Raw genomic sequence first — 21,846 nt, forward strand, 5'->3', positions numbered from 1 at the left:
AATCGCAAGTTTGGCAGTCTCCTATCTCTTATGTACCTGTACATAGTTGCGATTGATATCAATCGCAAATAAATAAGTTGCGATTGATATCAACTCTTTGTAAGACGGGTTCGAGGTCATCAAAAATGTGATAACGTCCTTGTGTCTCTGCACCTAATGCTGAGGATGGCTAGCCTAGAGGGAGACTTGCGATTGGCAATGTACATACTGTGAATGATTTACACTGAAGCATGTGCTGACAAGTGAAGTGATGACACCCGTGTTGTCTTTGAATGCCAGCTCGATGATAAGCGTAGGAACCTCATACGTGGTAGCTCAGTAATGCAGATCATATGTTACAAGATTGTAACAAGATATTTAAGGAATGGCTGGAAGGGGAAATGATCTGGTGGAAATGAAAAGTGTTATCCTGCGGGTTTATGATTGTAAGTTATAGCCTGGGAAAGTTTTTGATATATCTGGACAATCACTGTAGATTAAAAAAGAAGATTTTTTTCTAGGTAAGAAATGTTTGTCTACACATTGAACAAAGGAATCAATTGTGGCAGATCTGGTTCTTTAAGGGGGTATCTCACTGATCGGCGAATGCTTTCGAACGTTGCGAATTTTGGCAGTTGGCGACTATTAGCGACTGTAAGCAAATGTTAGCAACAGTTTTGGGGAAGATTAGCAACTATTTGCCAATCCTTTGCCACTGTTTGTGAATGTTTGGGATCTTTTACGAACCCTGGCAAAACCCCAAATTCTCTACATTCGCAAGCATTCACCGCTCAGTGAGATACCCTCGTAAAACTTAAACCTGTGGTAGCATTTCCTGATTATCAAGAATTTATTATTCTCTATTTTATTTTCAGGTTACCGATGTTTCAAGGTTGTCATGTTCCTAGTGGGTTTCATCCTGGCTTCCTTAGACATCACCCTGTGGTAGCATTTCCTAATTATTAACAACTTATCATCCTCTTTATTTTCAGGTTACCGATGTTTCAAGGCTGTCATGTTCCTGGTGGGTTTCATCCTGGCGTCCGTCATCTCGTTCCTGATCTGCCAGGAGCAGAGCTCTCTAGCGACCGGAGCCAACGCCGGCATCGCCCTGGCCATCGGCCTCCTCTGCGGCCTCATCACCATGCTCATCCAGATCGTCGGCCTCTTCATGACCGGCGTCCACATGGGCCTCTTCTCGGCCATCATCGTCCTCATCATCGTCGAACAGTTCGTCCACCTGGACGTCCTCCTCATCCCCATCGGCATCACCTTCATCCTGGGCATCGTCTTCGGGCTCATCACCCTCAAATTCCAGAGAACTTTTGTGATCCTCGCCACCTCGCTCATCGGCGGGGCGATCGTCGCCACGTGCACAGACTATTACCTTGAGCTGTTCCGGATGGTGAACTACGTTTACGATCGGTTCAGGTTGCAGGTCTCGTTGGAGCCATGTTGGTATAGCTGGCTTATACTGGCATTGTGGCCGTTTGTATCGCTAGTCGGGATTATCATCCAATTTAAAGTCACAGCTAAAGGATTTAATCATAAACAAGGTAGGTGGAAACTACTTCAAATTATTTTCTTATCTCCAACAGCTCAATGTTCTGTATGGAAAGTGAAATTGGGTAATTTCTATTATCTGATTCGAACCAGAAGGGCCAGAACTCTTTGTCAAATTATATTAGTTCATGCCTTTCTGGCTTTAAACAGGGGAAATATTTATTCCTTTTTTTTCTTCTGTCATATTTCTTTTTGTGTATCCGTGTGCATTCCAGAGCCCTACACATGTATTTAAAGCTTGTCTGCACTAGTTTATAGGAGGGCTTAGACCACCCTGCAAGGTCACTGGACAGGTGGTTATGGTTATCTCATCAACTCAGCTCTCAACTAACATAAGAAAAAGAGAATCATGGGGGACCAATGGTCGCCAATTAGGCATTGTTTTCTGTATAGAGGAAGCAAGTACAGTGTCGCTTAAGTTGTCTATTAAACCTAAACTGTTCTTTGCTTCAATGGATGTGTTTTTGGTGCAGAGGGGTATTCTAAGGTGTCTTTAAAAATCCTCACGAAGAGTTACTGTCGTTTTGCTTGAGAGGCATAGATTTTTAGCCTGTGGTTTTATTCAGGGTGAACGACTTGTGCCCCAAAAGATAAAGTGAAAGGCTACTGTAAGGTAGCATAAGGCACACATGTCTTTAATGCACCTACAGGAAGCCCGAGTGAGAACTCTACCGAAATGAAACTCGAAGGCCACTGATCCTCGATTCCATAACTACCCTAAGAAACGGCTTCCTCCTCGGCAAACCACAAGCCGCCGACGTCAACGCCAAGCAGTGCAGAAGATGGACGGGGAGGAGTGACACCGCCCTCGTGTGGTAGCGAAGCGGAAGCGGCAAGCGATGTTATCTCGGCCCATGGTGGTGCAAGATTGGCCACGGTCAGGCGGTGAATGCATAAAACAAGAGCTCTGCGGTAGATTGTGTGGGCAGATTGAAAAGGTTTGACAACTTAATAATCAAGACTCTTGCTGTATATTCATGTACCCTGTATTAAAGAGAAGTTCAGAAAAGTTGTAGAAAATCCGAGAACAGTTTGTGGGAAAAGTACGGTAATGAATTCTCTAAATCGTGAAGATCACCATGGCCTTTAAGTATCTTTGCTATTTTGCTTTGTGACTTAATTTCCATTTGATTTTTTGTGGTACAGGAACCTATCCAAGATTATCCATAATGCTCTCACTCATGCTCCCACACCCACCCACCCTTTTCTCACCCCCCCCCTTCTCTCCCCCCCCCCCCCCCCCCCTCTCCTTCTCTCCCCCCCCCCCCCCCCCTTTCCTTCTCTCTCCCCCCTTTCCTTCTCTCTCCCCCCTTTCCTTCTCTCTCCCCCCTCTCCTTCTCTCTCCCCCTCTCCTTCTCTCCCCCCTCTCCTTCTCTCTCCCCCTCTCCTTCTCTCCCCCTCTCCTTCTCTCTCCCCCTCTCCTTCTCTCTCCCCCTCTCCTTCTCTCCCCCTCTCCTTCTCTCCCCCTCTCCTTCTCTCCCCCTCTCCTTCTCTCTCCCCCTCTCCTTCTCTCTCCCCCTCTCCTTCTCTCTCCCCCTCTCCTTCTCTCCCCCCTCTCCTTCTCTCTCACCCTCTCCTTCTCTCCCATCTATCCTGATATCTTCTATGAGGTTTATTTTCCTGAACACTTTCAAATCGTTCAGATATTTACCCTTATTATAATCAATCTCGCCATGCACATGTCCATACATTTGTACAGTGTACAGTATGTACATTTTTACAAAGTACAGTGTACATTGAATTTAAATTGTGCACACCGAGTGTGTTTTCACTATTAAAGCCACCATGAATATACTGTACCCTACTCCGTGCACGAATCCATTGTTCACAAAATTGACAGGAATATATCTGTCTGATCTAACTCAGCTTATAAAGCAATATGAGGATTGGAGAATTATTGGGATTTAAAGCCATCCAAATCGACCTTCGGATAGTAATTGGATGTTATGAAGCATATCAATACCAAAATAGAACTACAATTGCATCCTACTGTATTTCCATGCCTTTCAACATTGTACAATGTACCTGTATTTTGTATTTTTATAATACAAGTCATTTGTCTGAATAAAATGGGACTTTGTTTAGTCTCATTACAAATTTGTTTTCAACAGAAATTATTTAATCTCTTCTCTACCCCAGACTCGAAGAAAGGTTTTTTTAAAAAAATACAAGCAATATTACAAACGTATTAATGATTTAGTATCGTTATTTTAGGATATCCTCAAACAATGAAAGAGTATGAAATCATTGAAGAGGAATATTACAAATGTCTTACAATTATAATAATTATAATGAGTGGAGAATGTGCATACATTGTGTGCAGGTAAGCCCGAATCTAATGACCGGGGTAATAATATATATCTGTAAAGCGCTTTGAGAGGGCCTGCGTTCCTAAAAAGCGCTATACGAACAAACTATTGTTATTATTGTTATTTTGGGATATCCTCAAACAATATTTTTTTTCTTTTCTTTCAACAAAAAAAAGAGCACTTCAAGTTTAATGCACAAGCGCACCACAAGATAATTTTGCCCGTTTTGTTTCTCTATAGTTTTTCTTTTAACAGCCCCCCAAAACAGAAAGTGAACCTGTCAGCTGCTATTGACTGGCTTGACATAACTCACCCACCTCGTCATTCAAACAATGAATTGTCATTTTAGGCTGCGTTCATGCTTAAATTTTGAAGGCAGAATGAGCGATCTGAAACGCTCATCGTAAACGCTCATCGTGATCGCAGTTCCACGATGTAGTGTTCATGCTTACTTCTCTGGCTCCCCCAGGCAATTCTCAGTGTGTGGCCTTAATTGGTCTTCCAGCTGGATTCGCAAACCTTCACTGTGCATGCTACGTAGACCCACTAGAGGTCAGTGCGTTGACCCCATTTAAACGCGTTTACAAATTGTAAACGCATCTTTTTGTGAGTTTACGATCGGCGATCGTGATCGCCGTTTTTCGGTGATTCTACAAAAGTGAGCTAAGACGCAACCGTGTTTAAAACTAAACGCGTAACAGATGCCTGATTCTGGCCGTCAAAATCAAGCATGAACGCGCCCTTAGTCTGGTCTATTTATGGGCTAGATTGCGGATAGTAGATCTGTCATTGACCAGGGTCTGTCCTGGGGTGTTGAGAGAGGTCTAGAACAGATAGACCTGGTCTTGTTTGTTTATCCATAGTAATGACCCAAGGCACACTTATAACAGCCCAAATTGGCTTCAATATCACTGGAAGTCTCCAATTTAGGCTCATTTACACCAGGGAAAAAATACTTTAAAAATTGGGGGGCTGGCTTGCATGAAAATAACACTCTTTAATTTGTTTTGCATTGAACTTTATGCAAATGTTGGGGGGCTCTTTCATGACTTTCGGGGGCTCTTTTTGGCATTTCGGGGGGCTAATTTGCCCGAGCCCCCTTTTTCACTGATTTACACTCAGGGAAAAAAATATTTTCAAAATTTTGGGGGCTACTTTTCAAGCTTGCTTGCTTGAAAATAACACTTTTTAATTTGTTTTGCATTGAACTCCATACAAATTTTGGAGGGCTCTTTTATGACTTTCGGGGCCCCAAGCCCCCATGTATTTCTTTCCTGTTTATACTGCAGAAAACCGAGTTTGACAAACCATCGTGTGTGTTTTTTATTTTAGCTACAATTGCATTATTGCAGTACTGGTAATCTAAATTATAAAAATATTGGTGTTTAGTGTTTACTAATTCTGTTGTTTGTTTTTTGTTTTTTAATTTTATAAGCAGTGTACTTTAACTTGTTGCTGCACTGCACACAAATAGCTTGGAAGTGTTAATTAAGAGCCACATGAGCAAAAAACAGAATAAATCACCGGAATGTTTAAAAAAAAACAGAGTTTTAGCTGGCAGTGTTAATGCCCCTTGTATAGTACATGTACACTGTAGGTCCAATACCAGTAAACCTTGGCTTAGTCAGATCATGGACGTCCTATGGTCAGATCATGGACATCCATGGTCAGATATACTAGAGATGTATTAATATGATATGACACATGTGCACTTGCATTTTGGCTTTTGCGGTCATTTTGGGATGTACGTCTAGGCAAGGATCGAGAGCTCCGCAGACTTGCCGTCCAGGTGTTTCGGAAGTGAAGTACAAATTTAATACTAGTGGTCATGAATTTGATTGAGATCTGATTGAGGGAGTTTCACTACTTGAACCTTTTAAAGGTGATACATGTACATGTACGTGGTTTTTACGGTATCACAATGATGACCACTGGCAAAAAAAAAGATGTAATGTTTGATTTTTTGGGGTTGCTGTTGCTTTTGTTTTTGTTTTCTTTGATATGTATTAAACTATTATTTGTCAAGGTGATGCAGTAATGCCTTCTTTGGGGGGGGGGGAGGGGAGGGGGGGTTTACTGACCTCAGCAACCACTTGAAAATAAAAAGAGTTCAAAAAATAGGCTTGTCGTCAAACTTAACTGAACAGATAGCCTTTCCGCAAGTACATGTACATGAACATACTAGTGTACATACCTGAAAATACTTATCCTCATGATCCACCCATCACAATACATTATTATTTCACGTAATAATTATTCTCTGGTCTATAGATAGCTCCTACATGTATATGCTCACCACCGAGAGCAATATTCCATACCCAGCCTGTCTGCAGCGCTGAACTTTATTAGCTGATGGTACTGTAGACATGTCTATACCAATCTCGTCTAGCTAATCAAAGGAAATTAGAGAGATTGGACAGTTTCAGGAATGCTAATACTGTTTGTTACTGTATGTTGCCATTGAATACAGCAATGATTCTACAATAGGCACCATTGTTGAAAGTATATAGTACTAATTGAAAATGACTACCGGTACTAAATAGTATTGCACACAAACTGTAAATGGAGTTAGAAATAGCTGATGCTTTATATTGCATAGAACAATTTCCCACAGATATCTTCTGTAGCGCTGAACTTTATTAGCTTACATTGTATGTAAGCGACTAAGCGTAGTGTCTATACTCGTCCTGTCTCATTTATCAAAGGAAATTGGAAATATTGGACAGTTGCAATTGCTCGAATGTAGTTTGTCAGATGAGCATTCACTTTTAAAAGGAAAAAAAAGAGCAAAATTTCTGATGTACCTTTACATGTACATGTTCTTTACACTGACGAATAGTGTGTTATGTAAATCTGAAAGAAAAAAAAACAAAGACAATTTTTTTAATTTACTTTCTACTGAAGATGTAGAACAAGTGACAAATAGTAACCCTTTTCTTTCATAACTGAATTGCATCATGTAAAAGGAAGTTTACTGTGTGTTCAGAGTCTAAACTGTTTACTTTCAGCTTGTTGTACAACCCAAGTTATCGGGTTCCATCTTAGAATTTTTGGAACGAACAAAAGCTTGTGTTTCTTCTTGAAAATCAAGAGATACATGAATTGTAAGATTTTGTGATGTAATACTGCCCGACTTGAGATTGAAAATAAATTTGCAGAATAGAAATACGGTACTCTTTTTATCATGGATGTTTATATCTTGGGAGGCGCCATGAAGGTTTGTTGTTATTGTTAACTAAAGGGTTTATAATTAGACTCAGATTAGGATCATGTTTCTTTGGCATTTCATTGTAAGAATGTCACTCTTTGTCATTAAAAAATGTAAAATAAATTTTCAGGGCTGTAGTGCTGCAGATTGTCTTCAACCCTTTTAAAGTTATTTGCAAGCTAATATCAGTCGCATCTACACTCCCATGATAGTCAATACTTGGTTTGTTCTATTTTTAAAGTCCTAGTTTGGTACCACTTGATATGGAATGAGGCTAAAGAAAATATCCAGATGACAAAAATATCTGCCGATTGATTTTGCTTTAATACTACTTTTTTTTAAACTGAACATGATACATAAACCACCATCTCCAGTTTGGCTTTCAGTTCATAGCTTTCAAATATAAATAGATTTCAATTTACTCTGTTTACAAAAAACTTCCTCCCTCTTTGACATTTCAATTCTTGAGAGCCAGAAGGGTGTTAACTCTATGCTTCAGTATACAAGTTAATGCCCTTTTGGATCTCAACTGGTAAGGATAATATCATTGTCGTATTAAAGTCTGTAGGAGGAAAAGATGGTTAACCACTAGAGTCTAATCCAGGAAATAGGATTGCTACCGTTACCAATTCCGGAATTGGATTTCCTTTCTGGGATATTGACACATTTATATATATCTGTTTATTTTTATTTGATCAGTTGGCCTGAAGCAATTTTAAATACTCTGCATTATTTGCAGGTTCTGTTTTTATTTTTTGTTATTTGTTTTTGGTCATGTAGGCTTGGTTTCTCAAAAACGGGGCATTGTCATTTTATTCTTCTTCTTCTTTTGCAAATATACTACAAACAGGTTAGCATGCTCGATAAACAACATACATGTACATGTACATATATAGCTATAGTGAGAAGGATCGTGTAGGGTTAAGAGTAGACAACAAAAATATGTGGAACCAAGATATTACTTGGCAAGCTTACCTAGTAATATTTTGTCCAACATATTTTTCATTTCTCTTGAGCTGTATTGGAATTCAGTCATGTACACAGTACATCTAAACTTTCTGGTGTTATTGTATTCAAATGACTTGGATATGAACCTCTCTCATCATGTCTGGAATGTAGGCTAGAATCTTCAAGATAATTTTTTTTTTTTTTTTTTTTAAACTTTGTTTGTCTGGTGACCTTGTGTCAAGCAAGCAAGAATTAAATCCCTCTATTTTGAGACCAAGCAATACGACTTAATCGAATTACAGACATTTTTTCCCCGCCTCTCCCGACTTCCAAAAGGAGACAGAGACCCGCTATGATTGTGCACTTCTTCTCCTTCAAGACCAATTTCCATCTCCGAGTCTGATGGGAATTATGAATGATCGCCATCTACAATTATCTCGCCTCGACCACACCGCGGAGCCGAGGACGAAAGCTTTCAGAGTAATCAGGCGCAAATTGCATGTCTAATTGCTTTGTCTCCGACAAATAGGTGCTAATTTTGACAAGTTTTCGGTCAGGTCGAGGGAAGTCGTTGATTCCTCCCTCTCTCAACTCTGAAGGAGATAGGACGTGGCTATAAATACAGCATCTGCCGAGGACGATCACGATCGACGGTGGCAAATCAGACGTATCTCGCAGTGAGATTTCTCTTAAAGTCTCAGGCTGTCTGCGGAGATTACAGAGAAGGAAATGATTGCACATATTGGAGTGGATTTGGGGATATATATGGTAGCGTGAATCACATCACGGCTCAGTTTATCTTTCGCATTCTCGTCTTATTCTCGGGCTATTTTTGCTGATCTGTAATTGGACGTGTCTGGTAGCACATTGACCTCTTCCTAATCATATTCCATATATGGATGTAGTCTCTCTCTCTCTCTTTCAGACTAGGATTAGTATCATAATGATATTTAAATGGTATGTCTTTTTGGCATCAGGGTCATTTGTTTCGAGGGCAGTCACTCTTGAAATAAAGGAAGAAATTAGTTCAGTGTCATGATCGCATAAAGAATAATTATTTTCTCTCTCCTTTTGTAACTCATAATTTGATTTGGACAACTTTTTTTTTCCATCATAATTTGATTTTGGAAAACATGTTGATTTTTAGAGCTTTTAGCACACTATCAGGAGAGGCCTATTATACTGCATGTAAATTCCTTGATGTTTAAATCATGGCAGATAATAATAATAATAATAGCTCACATTTATAATGCGCCTAATACCTTGTTTCTAGGCGCGGAACATATTATTACCCGGTCATCGGATTCAGGCTTACCCGCACACAATGTATGCACATTCTCCACTCCCTGGGGAGTATTCCAGCCAGTCGCCATTTTACAAGTGCCATTGCTAATCAAACCACATTAGCTTTCGCATCCTACCGGGTACCCATTTAACACCTGGGTGGAGAGTGGCAAATGTAGATCAATGTCTTGCCACAGGACATTAGTGCCGCGACAGGACTTGAACCGCGGACCTTGTGATCCACAGTCCGGTGACATATCCACTCGACCACGACACCTGATGAAGACGAAAAGGGCCTAGATGCAGGGAGTGTATAAATCAAAGGGATACTGGCAACTTGATGTGATAAGACAATACTCATGCTCAACATGTAGTTGGACATTAATTAGTTTTTGTTTTTTATATTGTCTGTTTGAAGCGAGTAGGGCATTAACTCTGTGTAAACTAATATGAGTCAACATGTCTCCAAACAGGCAATATTGAATATACACCTATTTAGTTATGATAGAATTAAGCATGAATTGTAATAAAATGTCTAAATGTATGGCAAAATTGAAATACTTGCATATTATTCTATTTTGGGTATATACTGTATGCCTTGAAGATGAAAGCTTTCGTCTAAAAACCCTGACCTAAAGCTTACAGGCATGTCTTAGAAAGGTTTGTGAACCAAATCTCATTAAAACTTTACCAGGTAATACACCACATAAATACCTTTATGATGTACAACAAAATATTAATCCCTTGTCAGACAATGATTTAAGCCATCCTAGTGAAATCGTTCAACAATTTATACAGCATTGTTTATTTACATTCCATAAAAGCTATCACCTCATCTCTCAGAAACACCATTGACTTTAATGGGTTTGAAGAGTGGGAGACAAATCCCAAATGGATAGAGAGATACTATATTTCAAGCCTATCCCAGGGTTATGTATTATGGGATGCTAACTGACTTCTTCAAACTATTGTCTTTTATAAATTGTTTCTCTATTTGATAATGTTATCCACATATCCCTTTCACTAGTATACATCGATTCTTTATTTAACGTTTTTATATACGATGTTAGTTTGTAGTTGTAGTTGTATGCCCTTTTCGCTATACAATGATTTTTATTTTTATATAACAACGTTTTAAAATTGTATACAACATGTTGGTACGTATGTTATGTGTATGCCCCTTTCGCTATACAATCATTCTTAAAAGGACTCGGTAACATTGCCTCAAATTCTGAACCAAAATCCTGGATTTAATTAGCTCATACTGCAATCATAATTACTTACAGTGTATAAACCTTTAGGTCAGTCAGGAATCCCAAGACTTTTACAAGCCGATCTTGATCCTGTCTGATTATCAAGATATTTATGATTGGAAATCGAAGTTTCATATTTCATTTTTCATAACACGAGGAACAGTCTATTGGGGAAAATGAGTATAGTAAAACTGGTCGATCAAAGATTTTTACTTTTTTAAGGTACTTCATTTTGAAGCGCAGTTTTGTTAGGGCTTTAATATTACACCATATCACAGACACTAATAACACATAATGTACATGTAGGGCTATGCATCTCAGATTTAACATTGTTAAACGATGCCTTTAAGCTATGTTTCTATATATTTGAGTTTCATACTGTACATGAAATGTACATATTTCCTCGTGTCTGAGCGGCCTAATAAATTGGCCCGCTGAAAAGTAGAAGCAGATGATGCACTTGACTGGCAACTATTTGCCTCCAGGGGCATTCTTCAAATACAGGCAGCCCATGCGTGAAATAGCTGTGCCTTAATAATTCAAAAACTATTGTTTTGTTGTGGTTTGGGCTGTTATCGTGTTACCCTGCCTACTTACATTGTAAACTTGTCAAATTTGGCCATTCAGGTTTTGGCAGCACAATATTTCATTCATTAACACAATATGTCCATTGATCCATTCTGTGCAGTATTTTATGGTTGATTGAAATTGAGAGCACTCATTAAACCTGTGTTTAGATGCAATAAAAGTTTTTCTATACTTCATATTTTCTTCTTTAATAATACATGTACATTCATTAGGTTTTTAGCAAAATTGGTATTTTGTTTAATGGCATGCTTCTGTCCGAGAGTTTTGTAGAACTAGATGTGGAACAGATTCTGTTGTACATAAGAGCACCATTGTTTTTAAATATGATAGGAAGTATAAAAGCATCAAGATGATAAAGAGTAAAAACAAACTTAAGTATAGTTAGTACAATGTTTTCATTTTTGAATGTTTTTTATGTTGTAATTACCCAAGGCAAGTATTTTAATCTTGCATGGGAGATAAAACTTGTATCTCTTTGATCTCACGATTATTTAAGTGAAATCTGAATTGTTTCTTTCTTATTTCTTACTGTATCCACAATGTACATGTACATGTACCTGTATTTCACTTTATGAATAATTTCATGTTTTTCTGCATTTTTTATCTCTTTTAATCTGTAGTAAGTGGTCATACGAAGACGAGAAGAGTTGAGCTCCAAAAACTGAGACAACGGGAAGCAAGGGAAGAAGTTCGAGCGCAAAAATACTGTGACCTTTACAGGGCAAGAAGCAGAAACGCTGATATAGTCACTCAGGTATGAACAGGTCCATTCATAATTTCACAATGGTGTCATTCACACTTATGATACATAAGGCCTGTCTTCACTATCTCGAGATTGCCAAATATCCAGCTATTTGAACTATCCTGATCGCAAACTATCCAGCTAATTTGCGTCTTCATCAGACCGAAGTAGCAATTAGAAGGATATTTGGTCAGGATTGTCATCCCAAGATATCTTGGGATAGTTTGCAAAATATCCCACTATTTGGCAAAATATCCAGCTATTTGTCCCATGCGTCTTCCCTCGACCAAAGATTCGCTGAGCAAAATATCTTGAGCTAATTTCTCAAGGTCGAGTTTCAAGTTTCGAAGTCGAATCTCGAGATAGTGAAGACGCGATTTGTTACTTGGGGATTATTTCCCAAATCAGAAATAGCTGGCTATTTGGCAATCTCAAGATGATGAAGACGCGCCTATAGTGTACAGTATGTGAAAACATACATATTGGGAGAACGTTATAGTAGATCATTCTATGTCCTACGTATGAAAAGGGCCATTCATTTCACGATGGTGTCTTTCACACTCATGAGACATAGTGTAGAGTAGTATGCTTAACCTGACATATTGGGGAATTTTAGTAGATTATCCTATCCTATGCATGATCAAGGCCATTAATTTCACAATGGTGTCACACTCACAAACATATGCACACTTGTTGAATAAGAAACATAGGGGCATTAGTGTTAATTTCCATGGGGAGGGCGGAGGGGTCGATGAGTGAAGGAGATTTACGAAATGGTGTCCTCGGTCAAGCTTGTTATAAATTATGAGATAAATTGACCATTAAAGTATGTTGTAAATGCTGATCAATATGCTTGCAGTAGACACCAATGTACATGTACCTGTCTGTGGAAGGTGGGGTAAGAATAGGCCTGTCCTCATCAGCTCGAGATTGCCAAATAGCCCGCTATTTCTGATTTGGGAAATAATCCTGAAGTTACAAATCACGTCTTGACCTCGAAACTAGAAACTTGAGCTCAAGAAATTAGCACAAGATATTTTGCTCAGCGTTCTCCCGTAGTCCGAGTCTTTGGGCTTGCATGAAGCTCAACAGACAAATAGCCCAAGATATCTTGGGATGATTATCTCGACCAAATATCCCTCTAAGTGCAACTTCGGGCTGATGAAGATGCAAATTAACTGGATAATTTGCTATCGGAATATTTCAAATAGCGGGGTATTTGGCAATCTCAAGCTGATAAGGACAGGTCTTATGAGGCAGTGACTGTGTCTCATGTGAAAACTGCTTGACAAAGAATGAGAGACAACCACTCTTTTGCAAACAATGGCCAATTTGAAGAGTCATTTTGTCCCGGAGGAAAAGAGAGCATCGGAAAGCCACCGACCTGACCTGAGTCACCTTGCCCAAATCAAGCCGGATTCTTGCGTGAGCTGTAGGCCGGTAAATCCCCACAGTGATGCAGATGTGGGGATGAGTATGCAGAAAAGCCGATGTGATTTGAGCTGTTTTACCTTCACCTCATCGGCAGGATAAAGATAAACCTTGCACTGTCTGAGGCTTTGCTGATAGGGGCATTGAGTGAGGGGGACATTGGGTCGTTGTTCGATGACCTGACAATTAATCCAGGCTTTATTTCATCAAAGATATATGCAGGGAAAAAAATACTTAAACAATTTCTTTGGCTACTTTTCAAGCTTGCTTGCATGAAAATAACACTTTAATTTGTTTTGCATTGAACTCTATGCAAATTTTGGGGGCTCTTTTATGACTTTCGGGGGCGCTTGGGGTTGCAAATGGGTTTTAGATGTAGGGTTAGGGTTTTGTTTACGATAGTGCAAGTCACAGGGTTAAATTTAGCGAATTGATTAGCTATCTATACCTAACTGCGATTCATTGTGAGATAAAAGATGAACCCTTGCACTGTCATTATAGGATGAACTCCCCTTTATATAGATTGATTGAGTGAGTGGGACATTTGGTTGTTGATTTATGACCTGACTTTTGATCTGGGCTTTAATTTGTCAAAGATATAGGTTTGGGGTTTGCGATCAGGTTATAGGTTAGATGTAGGATTAGGGGTTTGTGTATTGTAAGTCTCTAAAGTTAGGAATTTGGTTTATACCTAGTTACCTACTTAATACCTTCAGCTCACCATAACATCAAGATCAATCTTGCACTGTCTGTTGATAATAAGCTTGTACTAATAGATGGATCGAGTTAGTGGGACATTGGGTCGTTCTTCTGTGACTTCACATTTTCTCTGGGCTTTTTAACAAAGATGCATGTAGGTCTATTAAACAAGGTTAGTGTTGCAATCAGGAGTTTAGGTTAGATTTAAAGTTACGGTGAGCTATTTTGTCTGTTCCGAGGTTGAATTTTAGGAATTTGTTTTGTATAGGAAATCCACCATGGAGCAATTTTTGGCATTGCATTCGTTGTGGAACCAGATGCTTTTAATAGCTATTGTCAAGCAATTGTAAGAAATTTGAAATCATCTCAAAGTTGTTCTTGTTGATTTGTTTTTAAAAGGTCTTGTCAAGCAATTGTTAGATTGTGGGGATCCTAGCACAAGACCCCTAACATACACTGATAGAAAGCAAACTAAATTACGTCTGGTTCCTTCTCTATTGGAGCAGGCCATGTTGTATTAATTGATGTATGAAAACACAATATTTCAAGATATTTTAGTATAGAATACCTCTATGGATTCACTAAAAAACGTCTTTAAAATGAATCCTTCTGAGGTAGATCATGCCTATTAATACAGATGCCTTCTGTTTGCCTTGTTACTCATTAGGTAGCTCAAAAGAAAGCTTCCAGTGAAACAAGATATATATTTAGTTTGTAAACCTGGATATCTCCGCTGGATTGCTGTGTCTTAGAAGATGATGCAAGGATGGAAACTGTTAGATAAGATAATCTTTAAGAGCTCGGAGATCTTCCTGAATAGCAGGGATTGCAGCAGGCTGGGAATAGCTTTGTTTTATTAAACCGAGACTACATGTATGACTCATCTCTTTCGCTTTACACGTCATCGGGAATAAAGGATGTAGTTTACTGTTTCGGAAAGGAACCCCTTTAGTTTTAAAGTCATGGATGCTGTTGATGGTTCTACAAATATGCACCGTCTTGAGAGACCCTTGTGAAATGTTTAAGGTCGAGGTGACTCTAGTTCTGTTTCCTTAGGGATGCATCCCTCCCCCACCCCCAAAGAAAATGGACTTCTGTGGTGGCTGAGACCCATTACATTAAACTGATATTTGAAAGCTTTTGCCAAGATTGATAAACTTGCAAACACCAGTTTCAGATTTCAGGCTGTGCAAGCTTGTGTGAGCTCACTATAGATCAACAAAATTCATTAGGCCATTATACCCATTCTGAGCAAACTTTCTACATGTACATGTAGATGTAGGCCTATTCCTTTTACATAGCATACCCTTGAACCTTTCCTTTTACTGCATTTTGTATAAAAAAAATCATGGTTGAATTACAAAATGTGTGTACCGGTATGAACATGTGTGTACGGTTGGTTGGCTGTTGGCTTCCCTATGCAAACAACAACAACAGGGTGTTGTGAGCACGATTTTAATTTGACAGAAAGGTTTACGACAGGCATCTGGCTTCTATCCTATTTTTCTTAGTCATTAAACAACCCTGAATTACTATCCAGGGTAACCAATTAAAAGATCGCATGATGACCTCTTGGTGGCGCTTTACACTGTCAATTCTCGTTGCAGCACTATGAGATTCATGACGGTATCCATACTAAAACTTTTTGAGTTCCCCACATAAAAATCCTTTCGTAAGGTGGAATGAAAAATGATAATTGAAACCTTCAAATAGTTCGGTCTGAACTATTTACATAAATCATGTATGTATTTGATAATGAGCAGAAACAAATTGCCTTGCTTATCAATTTTGGTTTGTTTTGTTTAAAATCATAGTATCTTTTTGATATGTTTTTCCAACTGGACATTGAAAAACAATGAAATTCACTGATTTATTTTGATTAATCATAATTTTGGAAGAAAAGGGGTCTGGACGTTTTGTCATGCTACACTTAATATAACAATAAAGTATCGAAATAGCTTTTTTTCTTCACGTTCTTGATTATTCAGATGATTTTTCACCATTGATTTTATTTACACAGAATGGTCATTTAGACTTTGTCAGAGAGTTGCTTTTTCACATGAGCAGGAATTGTGAAGGAGTGGGCCTCTTTAACTATCTCATAATACATTATAGGAGGGTGGGGTTAGCGGAGGGAGAAAGTGTGAGCTTTTTTCACGTTCTTGATTATTCAGATGATATTTCACCATTGATTTTATTTACATGTGAAAGGTCATGTAGATTTTGTCAGAGAGTTTCTATTTCACATGAGCAGTAATTGTGAAGGAATGGGCCTCTTTAACTATCTCATAATACATTATTGGAGGGTGGAGTTAGCGGTGGGAGAAAGTGTGAGTCATTCAGAAACATATAATCCTTGGCACCCATTGGAACTTGTATCTTGTTATTTCAGACGATCCTTGTGGTCTTGATTTTGCCTTCAGTATTCTGCATAATCAGGTTGTGAAATGCGTAAGGATATGTGTCGTTTTCGCAGTATCTGTAACATCATATCCTTTTGGCTGTTCGAATTATATATTTGCTGAAAGACAAAAGCTGAAGAAGTATATCTGTTTGCCGCATCGTCGCTTGGGAGCAAGAAGGTGAAATGGTTTGACTCAATGACTTAAAGCCCCACTGTCCTACTTGTAGCTACATGTACTTGCTCCCTCTATATAGAAAACTTCCCCAATTAGTGCCTGTTCGTCCCCCATGATCCTCTTTTTCTTATGTTAGTTGAGAGCTGAGTTAATGAGATAGCCACCTGTCAGTGACCTCGCTGTATGGTCTAATCCCTTCTGGCCAAGTAGTATTGACGATCTTTAAAAGGATTGGGGTATCTTTGCCTCAGATTCTAAACAAAATCCTTGATTTAGCTCATGCTGCAATCATGATTATACACCTTTCAGTTCAGTCAGGAATCCTGTGACATTTAAAAGCCGGATCGCCTGTCTGATTATCAAGATATTTATGATGGGAATTAGAATTGTTAATGTGTGCCAACCATACAGGGTGGGTGGAGGGAGGGGGAAGGGAATTAAGAGAAAAGGGGATAAGTTTAAAGGTAAAGACCAGTATTGGCAACGCCCCAATTTCAAAAAATGAAATGGAAGCTCTCATTACCAATCATGTGAAAGAATATGTTTTGACTAATACATGATGATAAAAAATTTGCCGGGAAACCGCCTACTAATTCATATATTTGGTAAATTTATTTCTCTCATGGTCTGGTGAGAGAGATAGGGTAGTCCCATATACATCTTTCTTCGTATAGTGCTTGTAACTTTACGAAGAATGAGCCAAATTTCTTATCATTTTGATGATTCCAGAACCTTGCAGATGCTAGATGCTAGATGATCGACCTTTTCTGATCGATTCCACAACGTTTCTTTCACAATGCAATCGCATGACCATTACTGGTCTTTACCTTTAATAAGAGGGAGCAAAGAAAATGAGGGGCAAAGGGGTGAGGGGTGGTTGAAAATGAGATGATGTATGAATTGTGAGAGAAAGAGAAAGAGAGAAGTTATAGGAGAGAAAAGAAGAGAAAGAGAGAGAAGGGGTCAAAAATGAGATGGAATAAAGAGAGAGAGAAGCAGATAAAAGGAGAGGGAGAGAGGTAGGACAAGCAGGGTAATAGTTTTGTAGTAGGTCCATGGTTAGAGGGAGCTGAAATTTAGAATTCATATCACACAGATTAAAGCTGGAGGCTTGTTTTCAAGGACCGCAGCTGAAGTGTGTAAATCCCGAATATGATCTCCATAAGATGATTACTTCCCCCCACTAACGTATGATCAGCTGAGCAGTTAGCTCAGATCATCAAAGGGATTGGGAGTAAAGAGGGCAATTTTCAGATTAGACTTTCAGAGAGGGTGTAAGCAAAACGCATGAAGGAAATTGATGGTGAATCTGTCAGAAACATACTGATAGTAATAGCAGACACTTTAAAAATTCACTTTAAAGGAATGTTCAGTGAGTTTTTAGAAGAAAATTAATATTTTGATGTCAACTTTTCAGAGATACATGTACATAAGTTGATGCGTGTTGCGCAAACTGACGTATCTCCTCTACATTGTATGTGTGTATGTATGGACTTTGGAGCACCTTCAATCTTGATGATTAATTTTCAAATTTCTATTGTGAATGAATGATATGTGTAAACATTTTACAGTCCATGTGCCTGAGCATTGAGAATTAACTGAACAAAATTATTCTCTCTTTCTCTCTGTCTCTTTCTCCTCCCTCCCTCCCTCTCTCCCTCGTTCCCCCTCTCATTCCTTTCCTCTTTCCCTCCTCCCTTCACTCCTACATTGTACCTACCCTCTCTTCTCCCCCTCCCTTCTCCGCTCCCTTCTCCCTCCCCTCCCCTCCCCTTTCCCTCTCTTCTCCCCTCCCCTTTTCCCTCCTCTCCCTCTCTCCATCTCCCTTTCTCATTCTCTCCCACCATCCCTCTCTCCCCTTCTCTTTCTTTGTTCCCTAAATCTGCCCCCCCCCCCCCTCTTTCCTTCCTTTCCCCCACCACAGAGCTATCTACAGAGTATCCATGATCACCTCTCCCCTGAGATGCAGCGTATAGCTTCCATCCAACACATCCCATCGGAGCCCGCCATCCCCTTCAGCGACTCGTCCGACATCAACACGGATACCATGACGACCCTCCAAACCACCATGGATGAAATCCCTTCCAAGACTATAGACTCCATGGAGGGAATGACCATTGTTCAGGAGGGGGAGATTGTAGAGGTATAACGAGAAATGTCCATCCCTTTAGCTAGTTTTTGATGATCATCCTCTCATCCCCTTCTCACAATCCATCCATCACGATCGTTGCTATGACAACCCTTCAAACTAGCATGGGAGAGATGCCTTCCAAGACAATAGACCCCATCGAGGGGATGACTAAGGTTGAGGTGGGGGAGATTGTGGAAGAATAATGAGAAAGTCCCATCCTATAGGCTGTGTACTTAGTATCCATGATGACACTCTCGGCCCCTTCTTGCAATCCATCATCGTCATCGTTGCTATGGCAACCCTTCCAACCGGCAACGTTGACATCTCTTCTTGACCCCTCCGAGGGTCTGACTCAGGTGGAGGAAGGGAGGGGAGATGGTGGAAGTGAAACAAGAAATCCTGATTGATTAACGAAGAGCGATGGTTTCATTTTAAAAAGTTTTCCCTAAGGGAATGGAGTCCAGTATAACCTACGTGACATCATGTGGGAAATAACGAAAGAGAACATCGGGAGATGCAATGGACGACATCTTCTGGTAACGTGGTGCTTTGGATTCATGGAGACAATCGTGCTGGATTTCAAGATTTTCAAATGCTCTTCATCAACATCCAACATAGCAAGTCTTCGCGGGGGGTCGCACTCAGAGCGAAAATTTCCGCATAGCGTCCAAACCGATGACGGTATTCAGCTGTATTAGCATCGGTAGTCGAGCTAGTACAGGGTGGCGAGCTCATTTAAATACCCCGTAGTCAGCACTTGCGTCGCCGTGTGAAAACTCCCTATCGATGGCGGTGGAGGTCGTTGGTGCCAAGTCCCAAGTTCACTTCAGCGGCAGAGCAATTCAATGGGGTGATCGTGACAGACGTGAATGTCATTGATAAGGAGGTTTAAATGCCATGACGGAGATCATTCAACCAATGATAAGCTTAATTATGATATAAACCTCCATATACCAACCTTGTGTACTTAAGACAAGCAAAGAAATATGATTGATCAGACAGCACATGGAGTGTAAATTCACATTAAATAGAAACATTTTATACAGGGGTGTTACTGTGCAGGATGTGAATGTGGTTGTGAGTTTGAGTGTTAAATACAGTTTGCTATAAATGATTACATCGTCTGTTCAGAGCGAGAAGGGCATTAACCCTGTATTAAAGTATATGGTATAACGCCCTTCTGGCTCCAAACAGATGACATACTGTGTGTCACAACATGAGGCTGGCATCTCATGTAAAGATACAAACTGTATATAGTTTAATAAAACATTCAATGTTAAATTTGGGAGTGCTATACACAAGAAAAAAAGTACTTTCAACTTCACGGTGCAAATATGTAAAAAGAAAAGCATGCATTTCGTTTCTTCACGATGTTCTATTGTTTTCTAAAAAAATGAAATCTTAAATTTTAGCAAGGTCCACTAAAACTAATTAGTGAAAAGTCTGCTAAGGGCACATTGAGTTGTAAATATTTTTGCTGTTCACATGCTGAAAAATGAGGTGTATTTTCTGTATTTTCATTTGAATTTGTGGAGACTTTTTCACTACAGACAATTAGTTACATGGTTTTAGAAACAAAGCTTTACACTACAAAGTATTCAATGTCCGCTTGCACTTAGAAGTACAAGTATTCAGTTGCCTTAGATATTTGAAAGCTGAAAATCTGTCCATTATTTTGTGATGTGTGATAACGCTTTTAATTTTGCATACCGGTAAGTGGGATGAAAAACATTGTGAATCGAAGAGATGATATTAAACAGATCAGTTCCACTAATTTATGAGAGAAATTATCATCTTGCGCTGAAATGTCGTAGCTGCCTTAGAATAGCTGTATTCAGATCTTTGTGGAAAAGAAGAAATATATGTAACATCTTGATTTATTTTAGCTAGAAATTACTACAAAAGCCTGCCTAGTGAAGTGATTTTGTATTGCAATGTGAAAATGTTCAGGTACGATTTCTGCCAGATTAACTATTACGCATTATATTTTATCAAAGACAAATCTATTTGTGTGACACAAGAATTCCCACAAATCGTATTGTTTAAAGTGACGATTGTGTTGTTTAAAGTGATTGTTATTGAATGCTTTTAGCTTGTGAGCTAATATTGAAATATGACTTTGTTTGAGCCGTGCAATGACTAGTATTCTTCTCTTTCTGTTTTTTTTATCAATGTGGTATATAATTGATATAGTAGCACTCACACATACATGTAAGTCATGTATGCTTATCATATTATATTCACAAAGTTATCATATTGGTTTAGCTCGTATTGGCGTTGAAAATGTTCAACTGCCATAGCTTTATGTTGTATTCTTATTACCGTATGCCGTTTGTTACCGTTTTGTCGTGAAGTCTTGTTTTGATTTATTTGGTATTTTTGTTTTTATTCGGTATGCCTCCTCACAAGTGCACTTTTACTTAACCTGGAATCCGGACCACGATTTCAATTTAGCGCCGATCGTTTATAGGATAGAGTAGACTTTAGACTTCTATGCATCCAGGTTGAAACTGTATTGTCTGTTTTTTTTACATGTATTTGTTGTATTGCCCAGAATACTATTAGGGTTCCGTAACACGCAGATCCCTAAAATGCTAACTCCAGGCCCCAAACCTTTTCAATGTCAATGGGCCTTATGCGCACAGAGCACAAATACTTACTCGAGAAAAAAGGTTATTGTGGAGCACTGGGAATTTACTAGACGTAAAAGCACTAGACGTAAAAGCACTTGATTTCTTTTTTAGAGCAGGCGTAGAAAAATATAATTTTCAGACTTGGATGACAGTTAAATAGCTTTAAGTTTGTAGCAAACAATATTCTATTCTGAATGTATTTCAAGAGACCAGAAATTAATTTTCACATTTTTACATGTTGATGGCTAATCCAGGTTAATGTTAACAATTATGAACCAAGTGTATGAACACAACATCATTGCTAAATCTAGGGTAGACGAAAAAAGATTGATTCAGGAACATTGTTTTCCTATAATGAACTGCAACAGAAAGCAAACAAGCAAAGACCTAACACATGTGGGTGTGTCGCATTGAAATAATTGATACTTCTAATGTTAGACAGTGTCTAAAAGACTAAATGAAGGGCTGATATTTTTGTATTTTTTTGTATGCATTTTTT

General features: G+C 39.0%; 1 protein-coding gene across 4 annotated transcripts in view; it reads left to right on the top strand.

Annotated features, from left to right (window-relative positions):
• Nucleotides 1–21,846, top strand: part of LOC575804 (transmembrane protein 198) — a 72,068-nt gene extending 50,222 nt beyond the window's left edge. For all 4 annotated transcript variants that reach the window (XM_030990331.1, XM_030990330.1, XM_030990332.1 and 1 more), the window contains 3 exons: nt 972–1,535; nt 11,753–11,886; nt 18,508–21,846. In XM_030990331.1, coding sequence (XP_030846191.1) covers nt 972–1,535; nt 11,753–11,886; nt 18,508–18,732 — 923 coding nt within the window. In that variant the 3' untranslated portion in view covers nt 18,733–21,846. The remainder of the gene's footprint in view (nt 1–971; nt 1,536–11,752; nt 11,887–18,507) is intronic.

This window comes from Strongylocentrotus purpuratus, unplaced genomic scaffold, assembly GCF_000002235.5.
Source record: "Strongylocentrotus purpuratus isolate Spur 01 unplaced genomic scaffold, Spur_5.0 spur5_scaffold_19, whole genome shotgun sequence".
Classification (NCBI taxonomy): domain Eukaryota; kingdom Metazoa; phylum Echinodermata; class Echinoidea; order Camarodonta; family Strongylocentrotidae; genus Strongylocentrotus; species Strongylocentrotus purpuratus.